Genomic DNA, 25,388 nt, shown 5'->3' with positions numbered 1-25,388 from the left:
AAATCAAATGCACAATGGTATTAAATGCAAAATTTTTGCATGCTTGCAGAATACAGAATCATTAGTCACCTCTACTATCAGACAAGGGAATTCTGTCCTCATCCTGTCAAAATGAGCAGTAGTAAAAATTTGCCAAATGTTTGTTGATATTTAGAAACAAAAAGGTTGGGCTGAACATTGATTCATTGCACCAAGCAGCATCAAAACCTCAGTGTGATCCCTTCAGAAAGACTAAGAAGTCAAAAGTCAGACTCATTCCTAGAAAAGAAGCACAGTAAATACTTATATTCTTACATAGAAATGCGAGATTTCAGGCTTCTTTGGAGAGCACAGCCAGCACTGCATTCTATGTATATTAATTATAGGACTCTGTTTTCCAACACACATATTTGTCATGAGTATTACCAGTATAGTAATCAGCATTTTACTCAACTTTTCTAATACCCAACGTAAACCTGAAGAGGAAAAGCATGATCCTTGTAACTACTGTATGGGCTGGGAGATTTCTTAGACCTGCAGCGATTAAAGAACAAATTTTGTTGCACTTTTGTTGCATTTTCCCTTCTTTTGTCGGTAAATGGTTACCTTAGAAGTACCAGAGTGCAGCTCAGAGTGTATGAAGATGAGAATAAGGAAATTTTACTCCCTTACAAAGTACTGCAAAATTAGCAGAAATGCTAATTTCTTGTCTGCAGTGAGCTGGGTTAGAGGGAGTCCTAAACTTGCGTCTGTACCACTTGATACACAGCTGCTGGGCTCTGAGTTCACCTCTGTAAATGTTGTTTTGGGCCTTTTCTAGGTCACACCCAGACAGTGCAAATCCTGTGACATGTGGAATTAGGGTAGGCAGAACTATCAGCCTGTGGCAGGACTCCAGCAAGGCAGAATGTCTGTCTTTGACATGAAGAGAGAATAAGGACCAGATGAGCATCTTGACTGATGAGATGGCCTTTCTTACTTTCTTGCTGGGGATGCTAGCCAGCTTTGTAGAGGTTTTAATTTTTTTTAGAAGTTTAATTTCCTTCCTTGTTTCTCTCTCTCACCAAAATGATGGAAGGATAGTTACCCACAGAAGAAATGAAGCTGCAAACCTGCTGAACAGCAGCTCTGACTGTACAACATGGGAGGATGTAGCCTGTACCAAACTGCCCGCCAAAGGAACCCCCACATTTCCCTCATATACATAGTAATAGAAACAAAGTGGGAATTGTCTAATAAGAGCTGTCTTTGGTCCTCAAAATCTGCTTGGGAGCTGCCCTTGTTTCCACCGTGGCTGGACATATCTCAAGCAGCCCACATCCCTGCTTCATCCCTTGTGCCTCTCTCAGGGGATAGTAGAGATGTAAAAATTCCTGTGTCCAAGTGTCTCGAGGGCTTCTCATTCACTTCAAGATTGCTTTCAAACTTGACATTTAGGGTGCAGTCATTTCCCCTCCATGTTCTCTCTGTCTTTGCAGGTGTGTATTTGTACCATTCCCCCATGTTCAAGCCTGAATCTTTTATTGATATTTGATATTGATGCTATTGATATTTACCCTACTGTGACAGTGCTAAAAATCATTGTGATGGTGCCAAACATCATTACTTGGTGGTTGGAATAGGCTGCATTCAGAGATGGAGACAACTGTGGCACTGCAGAAAACTTCTATGAGCTATTGGCTTTTACAAAACTCTTAGAATTTGCTGTCTAATATGCCTCATAGGCAGACTAAAATTAACTTACCTCAGATAACAGAAACTCCAGACAGAGCCAATGATTCTTCACAGTACATGTGTTTTTCTCTTCCACAATAACCTGACTATAAGCTACAAGTCAAAAATTAGTCTGATCCTAAGTTCATATGGCTATGTACCTGATGAAGATAAAACTCTGACTCACAGTAATTAAATTTCAATGAAATATTGAAGAATGCTTAACTGGTTTCAATATTTCAGCAGTAGAAAAGAATTTATTCTGTCATGACTAAAATTCATAACCACGTTTCAGAAAATTAGTAGATCTTTAATGACCCATGCTGGCAACATTTTGCAGTGCCATAGAAAAGGTGAATGAACAGAAAAGTTTCTACAAATACCTGCATAATTTCTCACTCCATGGTGTAAATATATAGGTAGCCTGCCACAGATTTCACTCAGGTCTTTTTTCCTCATATGCACTCTGAATTTGTTGGCAAATACCGGCCTCTTTATTTTCTAAAGTGTCCCAGAACTTTCATAGTCATATTTCTGATGCCATTGCCATGTGGATATTTTTTTACCTTGCTATGGAATGAATCACTTCAGCCTCCCTCCAGCACGAAGACAAAAGTGACTGCTGCTCCTGAACATATGGTAGAGCCTAAAAAAAGGGTTATCTTGTAGGAGTGTATCTGTATGCATCACTTATCACACCGTACCCAACGGAGAATTTAAGAGATGATAGCTTCTCTTTTTCTTTTGCAAACTGCTCATGTTCAGCATTTCTCTGTCTACTGCTTTCCAACATGCTGATGATTCCTCGAGAGAGGAAAGCCCACTCCCAATACAACTGGCCTTTTACATATTGCTCAGCAAGCTTGGATTTACTCTACTTTCAGGGACAAGTTTTATAAGGTTCAAAAGCAAATGTACAGAAGTTTTCCTCCTGTTTGTGTTCATAATTTCTGTGTGACATTATAGAACACCGTCTTATCTCTGAAGATAACAACCTTTAATCATATGAAGAGACAGATTTTCAAACTTATACATTTCTACACTGCTCTCAGTTTGAGAGAGATGTTTGCATAATATTTTATCCCAAAGCAATCTTCTCAGATTCAAAGTCTGTCTCCTTCAAGAAGTTGTGGACATCTTCAGAGTGACCCATGTGATGACAACAAAGGATCTTTTTTCTTTGAACATTCAGTAGTGTCAGGCAAATACTTTGAGAATTTCATAAAGCTTTAACCAATATTCAAAAGTATTTAACTAGAATAGTCTCTAATGGAAATGCTTTCTATAACTCAAGAGACAGCTACCATGAGTTGAAGGAACAGCTGGCTCCATCTTTGTCTATAAGACAATTTTGTACAGGTGGAGATGATTCCTCCAATAGTTCTGACTAAAATAGATCTAAAGCTTGGTAAAGAAACAGCTGCTGTAGTTGCCTATACAAAAGTTTACAAAGTCATTAAAAAAGCAGACCTAGCCAGGAGAACTGAATGAAACACAGCCCCCTTACCTAAGCAGAAATTGCAAGTTTGATGTCAGAAATGAACACTTCTAAGGATGGGAGGAAGACAATTTTGCCGTGGATGTAGGATGAGTTGGATAAAGGTGAATTTTAAGTAAATGGGTCAATATGACCATAAAAGAAAATGTAGCAAAAATGCAAAGGCAACAGCATTTTCATCTTGTTTTAAATCAGAATAGAGTCATGGGTATGTGCTCTGGGGACATAGTGAGCTCTCTGGTACTGAGACTGCCCACTCAGTCACAAGCACACTGTGTCTAATAATTCCTTCAGTGATGACTAGCAATTGTTTTAAGGCTGAGCTTGTGCTGATTAAACCTGGCCTAATCTGTACCAATGCACTAAGCCTGTAATTATTTCTTAAAAGAAATCTGCTCTTGCAATCTCTCACCCCTTGCCTTGCTGGCTTTGCAAAGCCTGAGGCTGTGACACAGACATATCAAAACCAGCAGGAGGGTGACACTGATGGATGGCTGCAGGGACCACTGACCATCCCCAACAGCAATACACCCCAAAGGACACGTCTAGACCAAACCTCTTCCACAATCAACCACAGCACAGAAGGCAGCCTGAAAGATAGAGAGGTGTGTCTGCAGTGCTCAAAATATTGTAATGCAACAATCCAAGGCACTCCCTAGTGAACAACATCCCTACAGTGAAACAAGAAAGAAGCATACATTTTCATATTTTTCCATCTCAGATGCAGCCTAATGTAAAGTGTCATAATATCCTCTTAGTTTAGTCAAGTACAAGTGCTTTTTGCAAGCTTTTTCTTGCTGAGATAAAATCAATTCACAAGACTTCAGTGGAACAGGATAGGAGGCACTTCATGGATCATAGCTTAATATCTTACCCAGAGGAAAAAACAAGGATAGAGAAAGACTTTGATCCTGCCATATGCTTTTTGCACCTGTGGACACTGCTTAAAGTTTGGTAGGGTCTTTCCTACCAGTCTAGTAGACAACCAGCAGTCTCTGAAATGGTCAGTACCTGCTGTTTCCACCAGCCTTACTTTCAGTGATGTTCAGGAAGGATTGGTACTTGGAGGCAAGTAATGACTGAAAGTTTGTCAGCCCCTGTCAAGTCAGTTATAAAGGCTCTGCTTAGATCTCAAAGAAGACAAGGCCATGTAGTACCTTTTTTGATACAGCCTAAGATCCATATGACTGCTGTGACATGACTGCCAGTAAAAGTAATGAATATTCACTCACAAAAGTTAAGGCAACTGAAACCTTAATGCATACAATTGTAGCATTAGCTTACACAGAGATGCTCAGTTTTATTGAACCTGCAGACTGCACCAGAAGACTTTGATTGACAGTTTGACAGCTTTTATGTTCTTGCCTTTGTGGGAAGGGGTGGTTCCCAAATGTTAATAGCAGTCATGATCATATAATCTGACTTTCTAATATTTACATTGCACTCCCCTCAGGGTCATAGCTACCCAACGCCTGAGAATTTGAGAATGATGGAACATCCCAGGTGCAGATGAACTCATGGATCCTTCCAAGCCAACAAAAATCACCAGCTCTCTAGGAGGTTCTTCACAAGTCAGAGTATCATTTTCAGATTAGCATGTGCATGTATCACAAGAGTGGGGAAAGCAGATCACTGATAGGAGGTACTAGAGAAATAGTTTAAGACTGGTTATTGTCACTTATAAACTCTGTTCATTGCTTTTCACTTTGCAAAAAGAAAATGCCAGAAAGGCAATATTTATTGTCCACTCTATCTGTGTCTGTGGCAGACATTTCAATTGCAGTTGTGCTGAGAAATGCACTGTAAAGCACACAACTTACCCCAAAATCAGCAGTATAATAGCATCACGAACCAGCTTCCAAAAGGGCTGCCTGTGGGAGTAGTGTATCAGTCACTTGGAGATCTAGCTGCCTATTTTAGCCACCAAAATATTTTATTTCTGGTAGCTCTGTAGAAAAAAAAGTCATGCATCAAAGAGAGCTGGACTATGTTTAGGCTAGTGGATTGTCAAGAAATGGCTCAGCCACAAAAGCCCAGACTTCCTGGCTGCTCAGAGCTCCAAATCACTATTTGAGATAGAGTCTTGCCCCTCTCCTGGCAAGGTGAGGGTGAGTCCAGCTCTTGGGTCCACCTGAGATGTGGCCACCAGAAAAGTGAGAGTGGCTCTCACCCCACTCCAGCTGGGCATGGGAGCTGGTGGGAAGAGGAAAGGCAACCCTCCTTGAGCTGCCTTCTGCAATCACTGTCTGAACTAAATACTGGAACCTGGGGGTGCAGAAACCTCTCCAGGGGGAACAGGCAGCCTGTTTGTGTAGGCTGACAACTCCACTCAACTTCTTGGTAAACAAAACAGAAGGCATGTGAGATTGCCAAAATGCTAACTCTCTGTTACACACTGTAATTTTCAGCTGTGAAGTTTAAAAGAGCTTTTCTGGATTCATAACAGAAAAGTCTCTTCTTGTTCTCAGAATCTGCAGTTTATTAAAAAAAAAAAATTGAAATGAAGTAGTTTTGTTTGCATCTTTTGTTCTTTATAAGAGTATTCATAGGTCCAAGAAAAAATGTTAGTCTGCTCAAATATCCATTTTCAAAAACAGAACTTAGGAAGCTTGTTTTTCAGCAAAAACCTTTAAAATATTAATGGAATAGAATATTATTTCCTACATATTTTTCTTATGCTGTCCATAGTTTCACTTCTTATTTTGGGGGAAATAGATCAAAAATTTCTGAGGTGTTCTACCTGTAGACATCTAGAATTAACAAAGGCTTTATTAAGAAAAGCTTGAATATTTCATTGAATAGTCAGTCTCTGTAAAGTTTTGGTGCTTATCCAGATCTGACTGAACAGCAGTTAAATTTTCATAGTTTCTAAGGATGAAAAATAGGACTGAAACCCACAGAAAAGTCTGTTCTGCTTCCATTCCTGGGCTGCTCTACAGCAAAAGAAAGCACCTCATTTTACCTCTGTGGTGGAGTAGAGAATTTAGTGGATTTTTAGGGAACTGTGTATGTTAATACATCCTTGGAAGCAGCATTGAATTTCTAATCTCCAAGTCCTCACAGAAGGTTGTTCCAGTTGTGATAATCTCAGCTGTAGTTACCATGTTTGTGATGGACACATGTATAAGGATCACCCTATATTGGCTCATGAAATTGTGTCCTACGTATACATTCATTTATCTGTGCTCAGCAAAATATTGGTTATCAAAAGAGGTATCTAAATATAGTGGGGTGGGAAGAAACAGCAGAAGGATAAACGGGTAGTCAAGTCATAAAACAGAGGCTCAAATGATTTGTCTAACATTTATCAAACATTTTTAAAGAAAAAATCTATAACAGAGAAGTCAACAGTCATAGATGTCATAGTTCACTAGTTAGCAAAAATTCTCAAAGAGCCACAAACTTGATAATTGTGAATAGAAAATACAAGCAGAGAAATTTCAGTCTGGCAATAAATTAAATCCCAAGTGGGAAAAGAGGATCCAGTCCTGACACAAGGTCTGTTGTGACTTAACTCTACAAAGCTCTTGATTTGTAGAAAAATCCAGAAGGAAACAAAATTAAAAGAAGGAATACATTAAGCAAAATTGGGAACAGAAAGGGGGAGTAAAGCTAAATATTTTTTCCCCTCCCAAACTGATCTCTCTGCCTTCATGTACTTTTCTATGTGCTCATGTCACCCTTTTCAGATTTTATCCTCCATCTTCATTCCTCTGCTTTTTTGAACTGTCATTAAAACACGGTGTAAGAACAGCGCTGCAGATAAACAGCAACGCTTGTCACCTGCTGAGCAGTGCTGTCACTGCCAGCAAAACCTCAAAACATCACACTCAAAACTGGGCAAAACTTCTCAGAAAATACAAGAGGGCTTTTTTGTTTCACCTGCAGCAGGGAGGGTGAAGCTGGGATGGTACAAGTGTGGTATTTATTGCTACTGTCAGGGAAATGCTGACAAATGTGATGACTCCCAGGGCAGAAACTTCAGCTGGAGGTTTTTAGCTCCTACAGCTGTGACTGTGTGAGGTAGAGCTGTTTGATTTTTGTCTGGCAGATGGACTCATTACCTGTGCCAAACAATTCCCCCACAAAGGAGCTTGTGTAAAGTATTTTGCATTACTTGGATGTCTCCTGGACCACATGTTGAAAGCTCCTACATACTCATAACCCCATGGTACACTTTTTCTCAAATTAAACAGAATTTTAGTATTAAAATAGGAGGCTCTGCTAGACCCATTTTTTCTTGCCTCTTGAAAGAAAAATGAAAATGGAAGATATACATCCCCAGCACAATGTTTTTCCTCTCCCTGGCACCTGTGAGGGTGCTCTGCTCCCAGCCCTTGCTCTGCCCCTGCACTGTGTCTTCTGCTCCTTTCCCATTCAACCACAAGCTGCTGCCTCCTCTCCCTGCACGCTCCAATCATTCCTTTGCCACTGAAGGAGGGACAATATGAGCTGGAAGGAGGAGCTCTGAGGTGAGGGGGGAGAGAGCAAAGTGAATGTGATGAATTTACAGAGCCTTATATCCAGGAGTAGAGGAACTCCTCAAGCAGCATGATGTATGGTGGAAATGGGACTGCCATTCCAAAACCTGCAACATCCACAAAGAGATTGATAGCAACACTTCCACATTTCCATATAATTTCCATATGAAATGCTTTTTTTTTTTCCCAGTAAGCAAACAAAACAACTGTTATAAAGAATTTTCAGTCTACAGAAACAGATGTTGCAATATTGGAATTTCCCATGGGAGAGGTATTCCAGGGTTTGTTCCATTTTAAACAGGGCTAGAAAATAAAACTGAGTTGATACATGGTTTGTTTTTTCATAGCCATTGCAGAGGCAGGTGTTTGGAGGGTGTGCTAGACAGATGTTGTACATTGCTGCAATGACTGTAAGACCGATTACCATAGACCTGGGTTTTTAATTCAGTTTTTAAATCTGCTCCTTGTTCAATGTCGAGAACAGTCAATTACATCGTGGTTCTGTCCCATTATATGCCAGATTAAGGTTTGCTTTGGCTAAACTGAGGTACTAGTTTCAAAATTTTCCCATGATAACGTCTTTTGTTTGGGAACTAGTAAATGTGACCTGATTTAAAAAACAGCCTGCAGCACTTTTGAGTATATGCCCCTTTGTCATTAGCAAACTTCACTGGGGTTAAGCAGAGGAAACAAAAATGGCAGGAGCCAGGATAACACAGATCATGTCCTCAGGGAATTTAAGTAGGAGGGACTCCTGTAAGTTTCTATGGCTTTTCTTGGACTCTCTTTGCTAAAACCACAGAAAATTTCTGGACTGAAACCTCATCAAGAGGGTAGAAAACTGATTTTAACCTAGTGCAAACATACATGGTTTGACTAAGTAATGGGTGTGAAACTCAGCAAGCACATTAACCCAGGCCTTAAATGGGGAGGTACAGGGAGCAGCAAACTGTCAGGAGCTGTGTCACAATGGAAGCTGTTTAAGAACAATGAAAGAAAGGATTTGGTCTGAAATATGCCCCAGCTCTGGCATAATTGGTTAATTAATCCATAGCAAATAAAATTATCTACAATGAAAGAGCCCAAATAGGCAAAAAAGAGGAAAGGTGAAGGAAAAAATGCTATGTTTTAGTGAGGAAAAACCTTACCTCCTGAAAAAACAAGCAGTTAAAACCTCATATGCTTTCACTGGGCAGAGTTTGTCTAGCACAAGGTCTTCACCCCACACCAACCTGTACAAAGGTGCAGAACTGTGTCCTGAGATGGGACTGCTGCAATCCCTCAGGCTTTTGTTAATACTCTTCACAAGTGGGAATCCTGCTCCCAGTGTTCATTTCATCTTTCCGGTTGCAAAGATGAAACACAGAAGTTGCTAGTGTCCCCAGAGGAAAAAAAAGCCAACAATTTAAACTACTAGTCATACATATATAGCCTTGTGTGCTCAGTGAGGGTCATACCCCCAGGCAAATCATACAAGAGATAGAAGTACTTCTGCACTGCTTTTTTCTAGCAAAGAGCTTGCAGCACTTCTAGTGCCACTGAGAATGCAGCAGGTTTGTCTGACACTGCCCAGAGAAGACAGAGCTGTCCCTGCCCCTCTCTTAAGCCAGCAGCCTGTGACAGCAGCCAGCCTGGGCTCTGTGAGGCCAGGGCTGGAGGGGCCAGGTTCTGAAGGTGACTCCAGGTGGTTATTCCTTCTTCTGTCTGCTCAGGAGCTGCCACATCATTGACTGAAACAGCAGCCAGAGGAGGCTGCAAGGACCCATGCATGGCTGGAGGAGAGAAGCAGGGGTCCTCTTGGCTTTCACAGAATCACAGAATAATGAGGTTGGAAGAGACCTCTGAGATCATCAAGTCCAGCCTGTGCCCTAACATCACAACTAGACTATAGCACCAAGTGCCAAGTCCAGTCTTTTTATAAACATATCCAGAGATGGTGATTCCACCACCTCCCTAGAAAGACAATTCCAGTATGTTATTATTCTTTCAGTGAATTTTTTTTTCCTAATATCCAACCTAAACCTTCCCTGACGTAGCTGAGGCTGTGTCCTCTTGTTCTGTCCGTGCTGCCTGATGGAAGAGACCAACCCCACCTGTCTGCAACCTCCCTTCAGGAGCTGTAGAGAGCAATAAGGTCACCTCTGAGCCTCCTCTTCTCCAGGCTAAACAACCCCAGCTCCCTCAAATGTTCCTCACAGGGTTTGTGTTCCAAGCCCCTCACCAGCCTTGTTGCCTCCCCTGGATGCACTCAAGCATCTCAATGTCCTTCCCAAACTGAGGGGCCCAGAACTTTGTTGCCTGCTTAGCTCACAAGAACATTTGGCTCCCTTTCAGGGCTAGAAGAGGCACAGAGAGACAGGACAGTTCCAAGCCAATTTCTTTTCTCTTTCCCTTTCCCACTGCCCAACCTTGGCAGCGCTGTTAAATTCCACCCCATGGCACTTCCAGGCTGTGAAACTCCACACTGCAGCAGAGAGAAGAGCAGGCATCAAGCTAGTGACATATCCTTTCCCCAGAGTAACCAAGCTGAAACTCTGCCTCTGTGCACCCAAATTAGCCAGATTCAAGTTCATTTGGACACTGCCAGCTGTCCCAAGCCTGTAGTTCAAGGAGTGTGGGGGCTGCACATCTTTCTCATTCTGAAGCAGCCTGCTGGAGCAGAGGCGTCCCCCACGCTCCCAGCACCAGCAGAAGGACTGATTCATCAAGCCTGACTCTCTGAGGCAATCTGCCAGACGACAGAGCTGCTGGTGGGGTGTCTTGATGCTGTCAGCTGCCCATATGTCTATTGGGCAGCTACTGCCTGTGCAATCCCTTCTCTGAGAAAAAATTCAGAGCACGGTTTGGGATAGCTACATAAGAGCCAATTAGTTCCACAAACTAAGCTGATTAAATAAACAGATAATTTAAATACAAAAAAAAAAAAAAAAGGTATTGGGTTAAGCAAATAGCACTCTTATTTGTTTTCTAGGCAAAATTAAGTAAATTATGAGACAATAAATATATTACAACACTTAGGCAAATTTAAAATGATGGAAGAGGAAGGGGAGGGACGACAGATGGGCAAATACAGTATGAATTCACACCTAGTGCTGGCTGTCTCAAACTGTTCATCTCTGCAAATAAACTAATCTGTAAACCAGGAGCAGCTGAACAAAAGAGGCTTAGGGTATAGCTTTACCTTGCTGTCTCCAGGGATTTTTCAGCTACCCTAAAGCTGTAGCCATGTAGTGGATGGACTCCTTCCCATCCAAGGATGCCAGACGAACATCTCTCTTTTCACTTTGCAGAAAGAAAATGCCAGAAAGGCATTCATTAAAACCCTCTTCCTTGCCCAGCACAAGTGCCTCCATCTCTGCTGCTGTGGCACACAGGTGATTTTACTTCCACTCTATGGTGCCCTCTGCCAAAGCCTGCTTCCTTTTTGGACAGAGCCACTTTATTGGATTCTTGACAAATGTCCTAGGACCTTTGGTCATGCTGTGACCCTGACAAGTCAGTTAGGCTGTGACTATAGGGTAGATCAGCCTGCTGGCTGAGCTGCTTTTCTCTGCCATGAAAATCAGAACATTTCATTTTAAACATAGGCAATTCTCAATGATATTATAGTTTCAAGGTTTCTTTAGATGAAAGTATTAGCCTGCTATCCTCAGCTAGGGCTGGATTACCATTTTGCTAGGCCCTATTACAGATTATTACAGGGTACATGTCTGTACTGTCCTCATATTAGACTGGAAAACAAGACACATTTAGGGGAAAGGGTAGTATGACAATGAAATAACCCATATCTGTCTTTCAAAGACATCTATTACCTCATATTTTCTTTCTTTACTAGTCAAAATTTGAGCTACATTTCTCCTGTGCCCTTTTAAGAACAAAGAAAAGACAAATGACTTCCTTGTAGTACAAGCCTTCATTGAAAACCTACAAGAACAGCACTCAAAAAATTACACGGAGCATGAACCTGATTCTGACTCAAATTTTAAGTTCCTCAGCTTGTCTGAATTCTCTTTTTTCATCTATCCCTAACCAAAGCATTAACACAAAGACTATTCACCATCAACATCCCAATTGAAGCCCCAAAGTTGGTTTAAATGAGAAGCAAATGCTGCATTCAGCTTGCACTGTATCATCTGAAAAGAGACTTTTTTCATTCTGAGTGCAAATGTTTTGCTCAGAAAATCTGTCTTTTATAGGCAACTCCAAAAATAACCAGACTTGTAGGATCTAAAGCTAATGAAGACTTAATAATATAATTTAGTCCAGTGTATTCTTCTTCTTTTTTTTTTTTTTATTTTTCCAGTGCTATGTCTTTTTCCAGTTCTATATTTTTAAGTCATTTCTCTAGGAAAACAAGCTGTATCACTGCTATTGTGTGTTAGGGTTAATCAGTTTTATCATTGTACAGAAAAGTAGATTTTCTTCTGAAAATAGCCTGAGCCTACAAGCAGAAAGCCTGGTGTGAAAGAGAAAGGGTATAATAGAAAATTCAGAGCAAACAATTAGGTAGGTAAATCTGCAGCTATGCCAGTGAAATAAGGCACCATGTTCTGGCTGTGTTTGTAATTTTGACTTATTCTTTCCCTGTCATCCTCTTTGTCCTGTCTCATGTATTTGATAGATAAAATAGCCCTACATAACCAAATGAATATAATTGCTTGCACAACCCTCAGAACAATATTCACAGTCAGAGCTCAACTGTTCAGCACTGGAAAGACAAGGAGAAATAGGAGCCTACTGCAGGAGGAGCAAGAGGTCTCTTTGAAGACCCTCCTACCAAGAAATGGGTAAAAAGGCTCTCCAGTGATTCAGATGGGAGCTGTATGGGGTGGGGTGTCAGAAAGCTGGGGAGGTAGGAGCTGTCAAGGCATCCTCTTTCACCTGCCTACAGCCTGGAACCTGCACATGAACAAGTGGGAGCTCAGTTGAGCAGAATGATCTCAAACTGGCAAGGCAAATTTTAGTAATGCAGTCTTTTAGAGAACAATATGCTTTTATGTATTTTTTTTCATTTGTAACTCTGTTGCAAAACACCTGTGGATAAAAATAAATCATCCTCTCCTTCAAGCAGGTATTTTTCAGCCATTACTTTTACTATTGGTTCAACACCCTTGGAGGAGATTTTTAAGTAGCCTGAATTGGTGGGGATCCAGTTGAAATGAAGGGTGAAGTGAGGGGAGGGAGGATGTTCTCAGCTACAGATTTAGAAAGACTAGGAGTAGTTGTCACACTCTGTGGCTGCTGATACCTTTTCCATTCCTCCTAAAAGTACCCAGATATCAGTAAATGTGACCCAAAATAAGGAAGATATTAGAGTGGACCTCTGAGACCAACTAGAATTCAATGGATGAGCAGTAGAGAGAAAAGGAGTGTTGAGAACTTGCTGCAGGCGCTGCAGTGGAAATGCAGAGATCAAGTAGAGCCTCTTGGGTGGTTAAATGTGCATTGCATATACAAATTATGGACATGGTAAAGATTTTCATTTAGAGATCACATTGGTGACTCACCTGAAGCTAAATAAAAATCTTATTTCAATAGTTCATTTTGGCCTCAGATGTATAACTTTTTATTGCATTAAAGGTGGTGGGGGGCAGATATTGTCACTTAGGTTCAGAGCAACTGAGAGAAGAAATGTGGCAGATATTATGCGCAAGAACTAGCTCATCTTGAATTCCCCTGAAGTGAAAATGCTCAGCCTTATTGAGCTGAATTAATAATTGGTAGCAGAGGTAACAGGGTATTGCTGTCTTATGCTGAGTAACAGAATTACAGAATATTCTGAGCTGGAAGAGATCCACAAGAATTGTCAAAGTCCAACTCCTGGACTACCTGTCAAATATAAAACATTTACACAAGCTGATTAACCTCTTCATGTGCTGTCCTCCCTCCTAGTTGTTGTTTTATTTAATGTTTCACTATGTAAAAGCTTTGGCCAAATCAAGGGTTGTATCCTGCATACAATGCAACTGGAATAGCTCAGCTCATGCTGAGGCTAAGATGGGAATTTTGCTCCAGGTGTGAACCATGGAGGCAGGACAGTACCTAGAGAGGCTGGAGACAGGTGGAACTGAAAATTGGGTAGAAGTCTTTATTTGTCTGAACCCAATGACCATATCACAAGTAAGGACAGATGTTTGGGTGTTTCAGAATAAATGAATCCTCTGTGTTTTCCAAAGCTAACCAGTACTCTGCACTTCTAACTTTCCTCAGAGAGAAAGTGACACAAACACACTTTGCTACAGCATCAGGCCATTGAGACAATTTTCCCTACCAGCAATAGGACAGGGCTTCCTCTGTTTTCAGTCTTGAGCTGGAAGATCTCCCCACAATGGACTTTCCTTGCAAGAAGCATTAGAAATGGCATCCTCTCTGATGCTCAGTGTGGCACTGCTGCTTGAGAGAGCCTCCTTACATGAATTAGATGTTCCTGAAGTTTGCAGCACCTCAGTCATGAAACACTTTCTTATTGACATGCAGTTGACTAGAAGAGTGCATGAGTATATTTATACCACCATGCTGTGGGAAATTCAAGCTCAGTTAATTACTTCCTCCCTAGCTTAAAGAATCCATGAGTGCAAATGCTGAAGCTATTTTTTGCTCATGAAAAAGAACTGAACAATCACCTGCAGACTGCTAAACTGCAGCCAATATTTAACTGAGAGGCGACAGGATAGTGGGGATCTCTGTTCAGCCACCCTGTAAAGTACTTGCAGTAAAAGGACCTGTGTAAATATAAATCATTATTATATTGTTTAAGTAATCAAATCCATGGCACCATTGTTTAAATAAACTGGAGATGTGGAGCCATTTATTCATATTTTAATGGTTAGACTGCCTGCTACGTAAAATATATATTTAAAAAATAAGCTTTCAGAAACATATAAAATACTTTTGCCTAGTGCTGAATTTATAAGTTAGGGAGACTATAGCACTACAGTAATTCTTAATTTGTACAGCTGTTTTCATCATTTTTACTATGAAATAACACAAAATAAAACAGACCTAAATCTCTCATAAATCTAATGGCAGTGTCGCAATTTAGATGCACATTTTTAAATGGCTGCATCTTTGCTTTAATTCAAAACACAGCCAGAAGGCTCGGTATGACCTGAGAAGTTCTACAAAACACTTGCAGATTTATTCACTTTTGAAAAAGTAGTGAATGTATCTATTACAGCAATGCCTGCCGGCCAAAACTGAGAGTTGGTCCCCCATCATGTAGGGTGCTCTATGCATGAGAAAAACACAATCTCTCTCTCCAGATGCCTTACTTGAATTCAAGTGTTGCAGTTATGTAATCCTCCATCTTAATCATTCATGACTATCCCCGTTGCTGCAGACCACACAATGACTTCAAAGCAAGTCTCCCTGTTTATTTATGTGGGCTCCTGGTTCCATAATATTTTCTAATGTGTTTATCCCCATAAAGTAAGGTGGTGCTGTCACCCAGGTTACATATGGGAAACTGAGACTCAAAGGTATTATTTTTTAAACATTTATATTTAATTTCAATTCCTTATTCAAAATGAATTAAGCTTACCAGTGTATATGTTGCACTGATCTGAAATCTGATGCTTTTACACATCTAAAACACTTTGGAGTCCTCACTGAGAGGACAGACAATTTTTGGTAGACCTTGGTCTTATTCCATCTCTTTATCTATTGGACATTGCTTACTCTTTCTATATGTTTTCCCTTCAAATAAGGAGTGATTTTCAGTTCTGCAATTTTTAACAAGCTTCTGGTCTCGGCTAAAAGTGATGGATACAATATGCATTTACTCGCACTGGTGTTGGTATTTCAGAAAAGATGAAAGAATGGAAAGACTCCTTAATTAAAACCCTCAGAATGCAGACCCAGGACCTACTCATTAGACCACAATCAGAAACATGTACCCTGAATGCATTGAAAGAGATAAAAACCTGCTATGAGCTTGAGCAAAGGCCCTGAGATAGCAAATACAAGCCAAGGTCAGATGGGAAAGCAAGCAAACAGTGCTCCTCCTTCATTAGAATAGCATTGGTTTATTCAAAGCCAAACTTCAGATGCTGGTACCATTTCAGCTCAGTGACAATGGGAGGCCCAGCAGACAACATTTGCCAGAATGTACCAAAACTTGAATATTTATTGAGCCATTGCACCCTACTGTAGTCCCCTTTTGCACCATCCTGCCAGGGGAAAATCACAGCTGGCATGGAAGGGAAAATGGGACTGGTATCCTGGGTAATGATCAGGAGAGAAGTTGAAAAAAATGAGGAGGGGAGAACTTCTGCTTTCACTCTTTCTCAATGAGTACAATATTCATGAAAAATTCTTAGCAGAGAGAGCAGCAGATTTCTGTCTTTTTTGCATACATTTCTTGCTAGTGAAGCTGAGCACAGCTGATGTGTCTCAGTCCTGGAATACTGACTGTCTTACTGTACATTAAGTGCCCATCATTTTAGCAGCTAAGCAGTACCACATCCCATTTAGCACATATACAGCATTTTATGGAGCAGAGCACTGTAGAAATCCTTTTCCCTTAGGTTTTTCCACACACTCATTGCATTGATACGCATCTGACCAATTAAAGCAAAACAGCTTTAGTTAATTAACTCTAAGGGACTGAGTGGTACCCTGACTGGAAGTTGTAAGAACTGGGTTTGATATTATGAGTACCATTGATTAACTCTCAGATGCTGGACAATCACTTCATCTTTCTAAGCTTCATTTTTCCCTGGTGCAAAATGTAGATAAAAAAAAAAATATTTTCTTTGGTGAAGTGCTTTTGAGAGCTGTGAATGAAAAGAGCTATGCATCATCAGTGAATCCTCAAAAAAAAAAAAAAACCTGATGGGAGATTTTTCAAAATAACACTGTCCTCAGTGGGCTTCTGAAAAACTGAGCCACAACCAAATAAAACAGCAGAGGCACAAAACCTCACTGGGGGATGGAAGTGGGGACATAATAAAACCTTTTGGGGTTGCCTAAAATCTTGACAGCAACTTTTTCTTCCAGACCAGTTTGGCAAGATGGCATCTTTCTTAATTTCTGCCCTTGGCACCCAATTCTCACCCATCCAGCTCCTAGGCTATATCAGTGCTTTTGCATGGATTGTTTTTTTTAACCCTGGCCATTTCCTTCCTAGCAAATTGACACATCCAACCATTTTCAACATATGACTACCCCTGCAAACTTCTCTTTCTGGTTGCAGGAATATTCCTGCTCACTGGGCCAAATTAATTTTACAATGAATATATGATTTATACATCTTTCAGAGTGTTTTTCAGCCTTACACTGTGTTTAAGAGCTTAATTACTGCTGAGCTTTTGCCAAAAGCATTGCCTTGTGAAAAAAATTGCATTAGCATGTTCTCTTCCATTCTATTCCTAATACTGCATCATTACTTAACTTTATCTTATCCTTTCATTCTGCTTAATTCTACATAGTTGCAATTCCCAAAACTAACACACTGGTTCCACTGTACATTAGCCAGAGCAAAAGAAATAATTTTCACTTTCTAATTTATTTATTTCAAGATATTTTTATAACTGAGGAATGGAGATGGACAGAACTGAATTTCCTGATTAACTCAGTATTTGAATAAATATCCTTAAAAAATTTTTTTTTTGGACTTGCTGGTCAATATTCCTGCTTTTGGCAATGACTGAGTGAATTTGGAATACCCAAATTGATTACTTTATTATTTCTGTTCTACAACTGACTCAGATAAAGGTACTGTTGGCAGTACTTGTTTGTCCACATCAACTAAACATTCTGTTCTGGAGAATCTTTAAAATTAGATCTCATTGCAGGAGAAGGGTGAGTGAAATATGTAATGTGAATATTTACTACCTCTCCTTTAACTTCCTCATGCTAAGTAAAACCACCCTGTGATAAAGAAGAAAATAATAAGGCTTGTGGTGGGATCTGGAGGCCAAGTACCATGACTTGATGAGTGCCTTGGCTCTCCCTGCAGGCAGCAGAACAGAATAGCCACCAGGCAATGACACCAAACCTACCATGAAAACGAATGCCCTTGACTTATTTTGGCCACAGTTTATTCTCAAATTAGATTCAAACCCCAAATCCCATTATATCTCTATCAGATCCAATTTTTCTCCACTGCTTCAGGATGCTTATAAAGCTATAAGAGTTGATATGTTTGGTTCTATTTTTTCCATGAGATTCTGACTTCTGCTGGTAGATCATATACAACCAAAGATACAGTTCAGGTCAATGAAACTTTGCAATAAAAAGGAAGGACAAGACGGTTTCTAGGGATTCATCACTAGCATGAATATGTCAATCATTCTTCCAATACACAAGGAAAAAACAGTAGTACTGTTTTCCTGTACTGTTCCTACATATTTTTAGTCACTAAAAATTTATTTCTGCTTCACTGCAAGAGCAATTCCTGCTTTACATCATTAGAAGTCAGAGCTTCTAATAGTTTTGGAACTGGAGGATCATAAGGAAGACTCAGGGTTTGCTTTTGAAATTATATCTACCTCTTCTTGTATTTAATATTGTATAAAAAACTAAGTGCTCCAAAGTTTTCAGCCATTACGGTTGTGTAGAACAGATGTTAGTGAAATAAGAAACAAGCTTTTTCATATAGGTGAAAAATGTCTTGTTAGCAACCCCAAATCTTGAATCACAGAATAATTAGAGCCTGTGTTATGGGTAGACAGCACAAACTTCCTCCCACGCTGCTTCCTCTCTAAGTAGTCTGTTTCAATCCCACCTACAGGAGGTGGAAAGGGAAATTTTTGACTTCTAGTCTTCAAGTTTTCCTTTCTTTGTTAAGCCTACTAAGGAGGCTACCAACTGCAGTACTATTTTTTTCCCAAATTGATAATTTTACTGAAAACAGCTGTTGGAAAATGAGTACTACAGAGATTTGCAATGTATAACTTGGACAGAAAAGAAATGAACAACAGACCAACAGGCAAACTGACAGAGAGAATGCAAATTTATCAAATACCACTAATGCTACTGGTCACCGTGCCATCTCAGTTCTAAGTCATATTGGTAAAAAGTCAAAGAGTAGAAGATTTCTTATTTTGATTTCTGCCCCCTGCTATCATCAGAGGATCAAACAAAAAATGCATTTACCTGTAGATCAGGACTTCATCATCTGAGCAGTTATACTGCAGCTGATACATTTTTACCCGAGGGGCCGACTTGCTGACTGTCCACTTGACCAAAGCTGAGGTAGTGGTCACATCTGACACCAGGACAGCCCTTTCTGGTGGACCTTTTGTTTCACCACGATTGGTCTTGGTGGAGCTGGTGATGTCCGAGAGCCTGGATTTCGGCGGAGCTGCTTTGCCTGTGCCGTTGCTGAGGTGGGGGAGCTGGACAATTGAGAGCTCAATCGTTGCAGTGGACTCTCCTGCAGCATTGGCTGCTATGCAGGTGAAAGTCCCGTAGTCCTTGGAGGTGGTGATGTGGATATCGAGGGTGCCATTGTCATAGACAGCTGTCCTCGAGGAGTTTCCGATGAGACGGTCGTCAGGGGCCACCCAGTGAATGATGGGGCTGGGGTCCCCAATGGCTTTGCACTTCAGCGTGGCAGTTTGTCCCTCCAAAACCAGCAGCTTGTGAGTGTGTTGTGTAATAAGAGGAGGCTCACAAACAAACTCCTCTTCCCGTACGTACCAGAAGTACCTTCCCTTTAGACTCGGAGGGGAAGCACAAGTTTCCATGTCGTCGTCTCTGTCAAGCCGCCTTAACCACAGCAGCTCACAGTTGCAATGCAGTGGATTTCCCCCAAAGCTGAGGGACAGAGGTGGTGAAAATGGGGTAACAACCAATGGCATTACTTGTGATCTGGCAAATATAGGGTCAGGGGGGAGCTTCTGAAGTCTGTTGGATGTTAGATCCAATCTGGCCAATTTCTGAAGATCTGCAAATGTCCCCTCTGTTATATAATCTATTAGGTTGTGATCTAAACTGAGCTGGTGCAAGTTTATCATCTTTCTTATAGATTCCCAGGGAATGCTTCGGAGGTTATTGTAGGAAAGGTCTAAGTCTTCCAAAGTCAGTAAAAAATCCTCAAAGGCTTCATCAGAAATGCTGCTTAGCTGGTTGTTGTTTAAAATCAAATGCTGAAGGTTAATTAAACCTCTTAAAGTATCCTCTTCAATCTCAGGCAACCTGTTGCTATCCAGATGTAAAGATCGAAGGCTCTCCAAGTCAGTGAAGGAGTAGGGCTGTATGTAACTAATGGTGTTTCTGGACAAAGTAAGGTCAACAAGTCCAGACATATTGGCAAAATCTTGCCGGCTGATATTGATAATAAAGTTGCCCCCAAGACGGAGTTCAACAGTCCTTCGGTCTATGTCTAGTGGTACAAAAAGGAGACCCTTGGAGGGACACAAAGTCCCCAGTGACTCAGACAGGTTCTGACACACACAATATTTGGGACAAGCGTTGACTGTGACAGCCATTCCAAACACCAGGATGCCGCAGAGCAATTTTTCCATTGTAAATCACGCTACTGTACCTGAAAGAGATTAAAAGAGTGAAAAGGAACATCAGCAATTATGATATAATAATTATGATACCTTTCTTATGTTTTGCCTAATATCTACCTCCAGAGAGACTTTGTGATTCCTCCTCTCAGGAATCACACCTAAAGGCATCAGTCCTCCAGGATGGGACAGTTATGTGTTATAAAAACATGATAAAATCTTCCTTTCTTTCCTTTCTTTTTCTCTTTCTTTCTTTCTTTCTTTCTTTTCTTTCTTTCTTTCTTTCTTTCTTTCTTTCTTTCTTTCTTTCTTTCTTTCTTTCTTTTTTTCTTTCTTTCTTTCTTTCTTTTTCTTTCTTTCTTTCTCTTTCATTCCTTTATTTTCTTTCTTTCTTTCTTTCTTTCTTTCTTTCTTTCTTTCTTTCTTTCTTTCTTTCTTTCTTTCTTTCTTTCTCTCTATTTCTCTCTGTTTCTCTTTTTCTTTCTTTCTTCTACCACAGATTGCAAGGCTTATTAAAAATCCTGAAAGATTTCATTTGAAATAATGTCTGCTTCTTTGGGTATAGAAGCTAGAATCAGTATCTATAATAATTACTTTCTGCTGCATAATAATGTGCAATTAGTTTTAGAGTTGAAGCAGCTGACTTTATGGATAAAAATAACTGCATTTTTACCCTTCAGTAATGTGGTTAATAATGACCATGTAATTATCTGGCCAGTCCAGGGGCAAGTCACTTGCCCACTTGTAATAAAATTAATGATAGACAGCATTAGAAACAGAAATCACTTGTGAAATTGCCACCTGGTTTCACCCTGTGCTCAGCCAAACCATGGAAAGGGTGACAGCATCTAGCTCCAAAGAGAAGGGATCCAGGGGGAGACTGTGATACCTTAGGCCCCTGGCAAGTTTTTTGACAACTACATGCTTTCACACTGCAACCCCTACTATTGTTGTGACAATGAAGCTCTTGCCCATTTTCATAGCCCTCCCTTGCACCCTGTCAATTCCTCCTTGCACCATTATCTCCCTTTTTTCCAATCTCTCAGACACTTTTCCAGCTTAAACTTCAAGGATGTGTCTTTGAAGGCTAAAAAACCCCACATGATTGGGCTGGCTTGGAGAGACAGTTGTGGCTGGGAGAAGTTGAAGCCCTGCTTCAGGTTTGGGAATATTTACTTACACAAGTTTGCTGACATTCTTCCCACATGAGCAGGATATAGGGAAATTTTATTTCTTTCTGTTTATCCTGCTATCCAGGATGGATGAAGAATGGGTAGATCATTCATTTCTAGCTCTCATTCTCCTTCTGAGGAAAGGGGCAGATAGACAAAAAGCTATATTTTTGTAAGGGCTCTTCCAGGCTTTTTTGCTAGGATGGTGTGCACCAGTCTCCAAGATCCTCCCCTGTGGCATTAGCTACAGGCAAAATTCAGGCTCTCCTTTTGAACGTGGCCATTTTGCTTCTCTTTTTAACTTTCAATCACCATATAAACTTGCAGCACTGTTTGGTCTATGCCATGTCCTTTCTCAACATGCAGGTGCTCATACACTTAGCAGTTTTTTGGCACTCATTTTGGGTTATTAAGCTCCCAGTAAGACACATGAAACAAAAACTATCACTTCAGCATTTTTTTAAGAACTCTAAACAGTCTTGCTCTACCTTATTGTGAAAGGAATGAAAACTAAGGGTCTGTGTTTGGGGCTCTGCCCAAAACTACTTGATTCACACCCTGGGTAAGGTGGCTTGGTATCTCCTCTTTAGGATATGCAAGATGAGTCAGAAAGAAGGAGCTGTAGAAATTCAAGATGTTAGGAGTGATGAACTATGTAGAGTGTGTTCTTTATGGTAAGGTTTTCTGCATGGTGTGATGATGGTAATTACATACTGTTATTACTATTTCATAGCAGAGGAAATGACTGAAGCATCTGTGTTTGCTGAGCTTTACAAACAAGATGAAAGCGAGACACTTTTAGAAAGGATGGCTTGAGAAGAGTAATCTTACCTTCAATAGTAAATAAAGGGCTACTGAATAAAATGTTTGGAGATAAGCAAGTATGTTATTGATGCAAATCTGTGGCATACATACCAAAGAGCTATAAATATCCCTTACAATATTATCAATTGGTGGTTTAGTAACAGGCAATTGGCTTTTTCAATCTTAATTATAAATGTATTATGCAGCTTTAATTTAGTGTATTACCCCACCAGCTGAAATGATAAACAAAAAGCAGTTTAAAAGGGGGAGAAATAGATATAGTTAATTAGTAATAAGCCCTTTCATAGCTTCTCCCTCATCTACATTCCCACCCTCTGAATATCTATTCAAAAATGTGAATGCACACTTACGACTGCCGTGTCTCCTTTAAGTGTCTCAATTCTCTAACCACATTTTTTCCGGATGCTGGCAAATATCACAGTGCTTTGGGGAGACGGTTGACTCTAAGCATCAGAGTAAAGAGCATTCACGGGGAAAAAAAAGTAAAAATGGGGGGAGGAACAGAAGTTAATTACATAAAATAGGGCTTGAAGCACCAAGAGGAGGATGTGAAGCAGGAGGCCTAAATGGCAGAGAAAGCCCTGATGGGGAAAGCCATCTGTGGATGGCTTGAAAGCACATCATCTGCCTGTGTGTGCTTGCACGTGTGCATGGAAGTCACAGAGAGTGCAGCCTGTGCTTTTGCCAGCAAGAGGACAAATTGGCAACAGCTACTCTCATTCCAGCTATTGCTTGCACTTGAAAGTACTAATGTAAATATTGTTTGTTTACAGTGGAAATGTCTGGCCTTTGTGACCATTTACTAGCATTGTTATTTCAAGCTTCCAAGCTCTGACTTTCTCTACAATGTAATCCTGAAGTGGACAGTTCACAATGCAATGAAGAGTGTATAAACCAAAAGGACTTCCTATAGGGCACTGGAGACAACAGAAAAGGACAGGACTCCTTAAGGATAAAATCTGGGACTTCCATTGGGCAAATGATTTTCCTTTCTCACTCCAGACAAAGCACTTGGGCCAAAGATAAATTAAGAATTCATAGACTAATAGAGTCATAAAATGGTTTGGAGTGGAAGGGACGTTGAAGATCATCTAGTTCCAACCTACCTGCCAAGGGACACCTTTCACTAGAACAGGCTGCTCAAAACCCATCCAGCCTGGACTTGAGCACTTCCAGGGATGATTCCAGGTAATACTGCAATTATTGATCCTGCACAATTATAATAATATCCTTTAAAATCTAGACCATCCCACAAAGTCATGGTAATTCCTAGTTGCCAAGGAGATGGATGTATAATAAAAATTGCTTTGATTTAATTCCTGGTATTTTCTTGTAAGACAGAAAATAAAGTGTCAATTTTAGGATCTGTTTTTGCTGACCAGTATGCTCACCTTGCTCACAAAATCTCTTGTTAATTGCAACACCAAGAATTTTATAAGCTGCTAATGGCAGTCTTGTGATAAGCTCACTATTCTGATTTACATTTTGAAGATATGTATCAGCCTAATAAAGCATATTTCTCTCAGCAAGTCAGTAAATCTGGAAGAGTTCCTGTCTCAGCCCAAGATGAAAAATAGCCCCTTTAGTCCTCTTAGAACATGGATTGGTATGAATTAATATGTGCAAGAGCCATAAACCTTGGTGTTTTGTATTCAAATTTCCTCATAAAGATACAAATTCTGGGATTTGGCATCTCATTTCAGCAATGTCTCCAAGGCATTTTTTAACTCTATATTCATCAAACTTTGCATTTAAATTCCAATAACCTTTGCCTACCACAGTGCCAAGTGCATGGTAACTGTTCAGACAACTAATATGTAGCATAAAAGCTGGGAAAAGGGAAAGAAAGAAAAAAATTTAAAAGGAAAGATGGATGGGTAGTAGCTCTGAGTCCACAGTTTCCAAACACCCTGGGACCCAGGCTCCAGGGACTGCATGGGTGAGCTAAGATACCTCCTTTCAGTTTTGTAGGTGCTGTGGAGGAACTAGGTTTCCTTTCCTGAGAGCTGCCCTTTTCTTTGTTCTTTTTCTTCTCTCACCTCTGTTTTAACTGATATGTGACTAGGAAATCTACCCTCAATGCAGAGCTTGAAGGATTGCAGTGATGGGTGAACTTTCACACCTATTTTCGTAAGCAGTTTAATCCACAAGGCGTAAAAGAGGATGGGGCTAAGTCAGGACAAAACTTATTCCTTATTGCCTTGCATCACCAAAAAACTGTGTGGAAAGATAGGTTTTGTGTTTTCCCTGATCCATACAAACAATTTATGCTTCACTCACCAAGCAATTGCAAAGTCCATAAGGAAAGTTAATATCTCTGCATCTGGTGTACATCCATGGAAACATAGGCTTGGTGTTAGGCTTTGTGAGCACCTGTGAAAATCTTCAGATCAGTTAAAGTCAATTTAAAGTCAATTTGCCCCTAGCAGCTTAGAAGCCCAAATTCAGGTCAACCAACACTGCTTTTGTTGAGCTTTTGTATTTTTTGCTTGCCTAGGCTTCTGCATTCTTCGGGGGTAAAGCTGGTCTTCACCAGGTGCATACAGACAATGCAATGGAGGTTCTGGATAGGCCTTTTAAGGAGCTGCTTTCATTGCAAAAAATTAATAGTTCTAGCACATGAACTGCTTGCTTTCTCCAGCCACCTTACACTTTACACATCATAAAGGGGGAACAACTCATAGAAGATATTTTTCCAGGTACTTGTGGCTGTCTATACCAAGCTCCACCCATATTAATGTGACTGATATTGTTTCCACTGTCACAAAAAACAGGCAACTCTGGGTAAATTCACTCCAAATTTTATTGCCCTTTGTACAACTTTTTTTTTCCTTGAATATTGCAGCCATAGCAAGGTTGCACTAAAAATATTTTTCACCTCCTCACCACCATGAGGTTTATTTATGTGGTTTGATTATTTTGAGTGCTGTTCCATTGTTTTCACATTTCCAAGCAGCTGTGAGTCCCTCCTACCTGCTCTGTGCTCCCTAGCATGGAAGCAGTTTTAGCTTGCCAGTGTTTAGGAAAAGCTAGGCTAAAGGGGTGGATGTGTCCAAGTAAAATTACCTTATAGGGTGGTCCTAAATGTAAGAATATTTTTTGTTAAGGTTGCAGTCCTTAAAAAACTGGTTATAACTGGATCCAGAACAGAGGTAAGGATAATGCATAAAAGCTGATTTCCAAGAGGGCTCACTCTGTGAAGGCTAATTTAATCTATTCAGCTGATCCCAAAGAAATAACCAAATATTTTCTTAGGCAGGGC

General features: G+C 40.3%; 1 protein-coding gene across 4 annotated transcripts in view; it reads right to left on the bottom strand.

The window, feature by feature from the left end:
• Positions 1 to 25,388, bottom strand: part of LRFN2 (leucine rich repeat and fibronectin type III domain containing 2) — a 150,821-nt gene that overhangs the window by 17,161 nt on the left and 108,272 nt on the right. For all 4 annotated transcript variants that reach the window (XM_085576089.1, XM_085576091.1, XM_085576090.1 and 1 more), the window contains one exon: positions 18,769 to 20,161. In XM_085576089.1, the coding sequence (XP_085432215.1) occupies positions 18,769 to 20,141 (1,373 nt within the window). In that variant the 5' untranslated portion in view covers positions 20,142 to 20,161. The remainder of the gene's footprint in view (positions 1 to 18,768; positions 20,162 to 25,388) is intronic.

Source organism: Lonchura striata, chromosome 3 (assembly GCF_050655825.1).
Source record: "Lonchura striata isolate lonStrDom1 chromosome 3, ASM5065582v1, whole genome shotgun sequence".
Lineage (NCBI taxonomy): Eukaryota > Metazoa > Chordata > Aves > Passeriformes > Estrildidae > Lonchura > Lonchura striata.
This window is presented reverse-complemented; position numbering and strand designations above follow the sequence as displayed.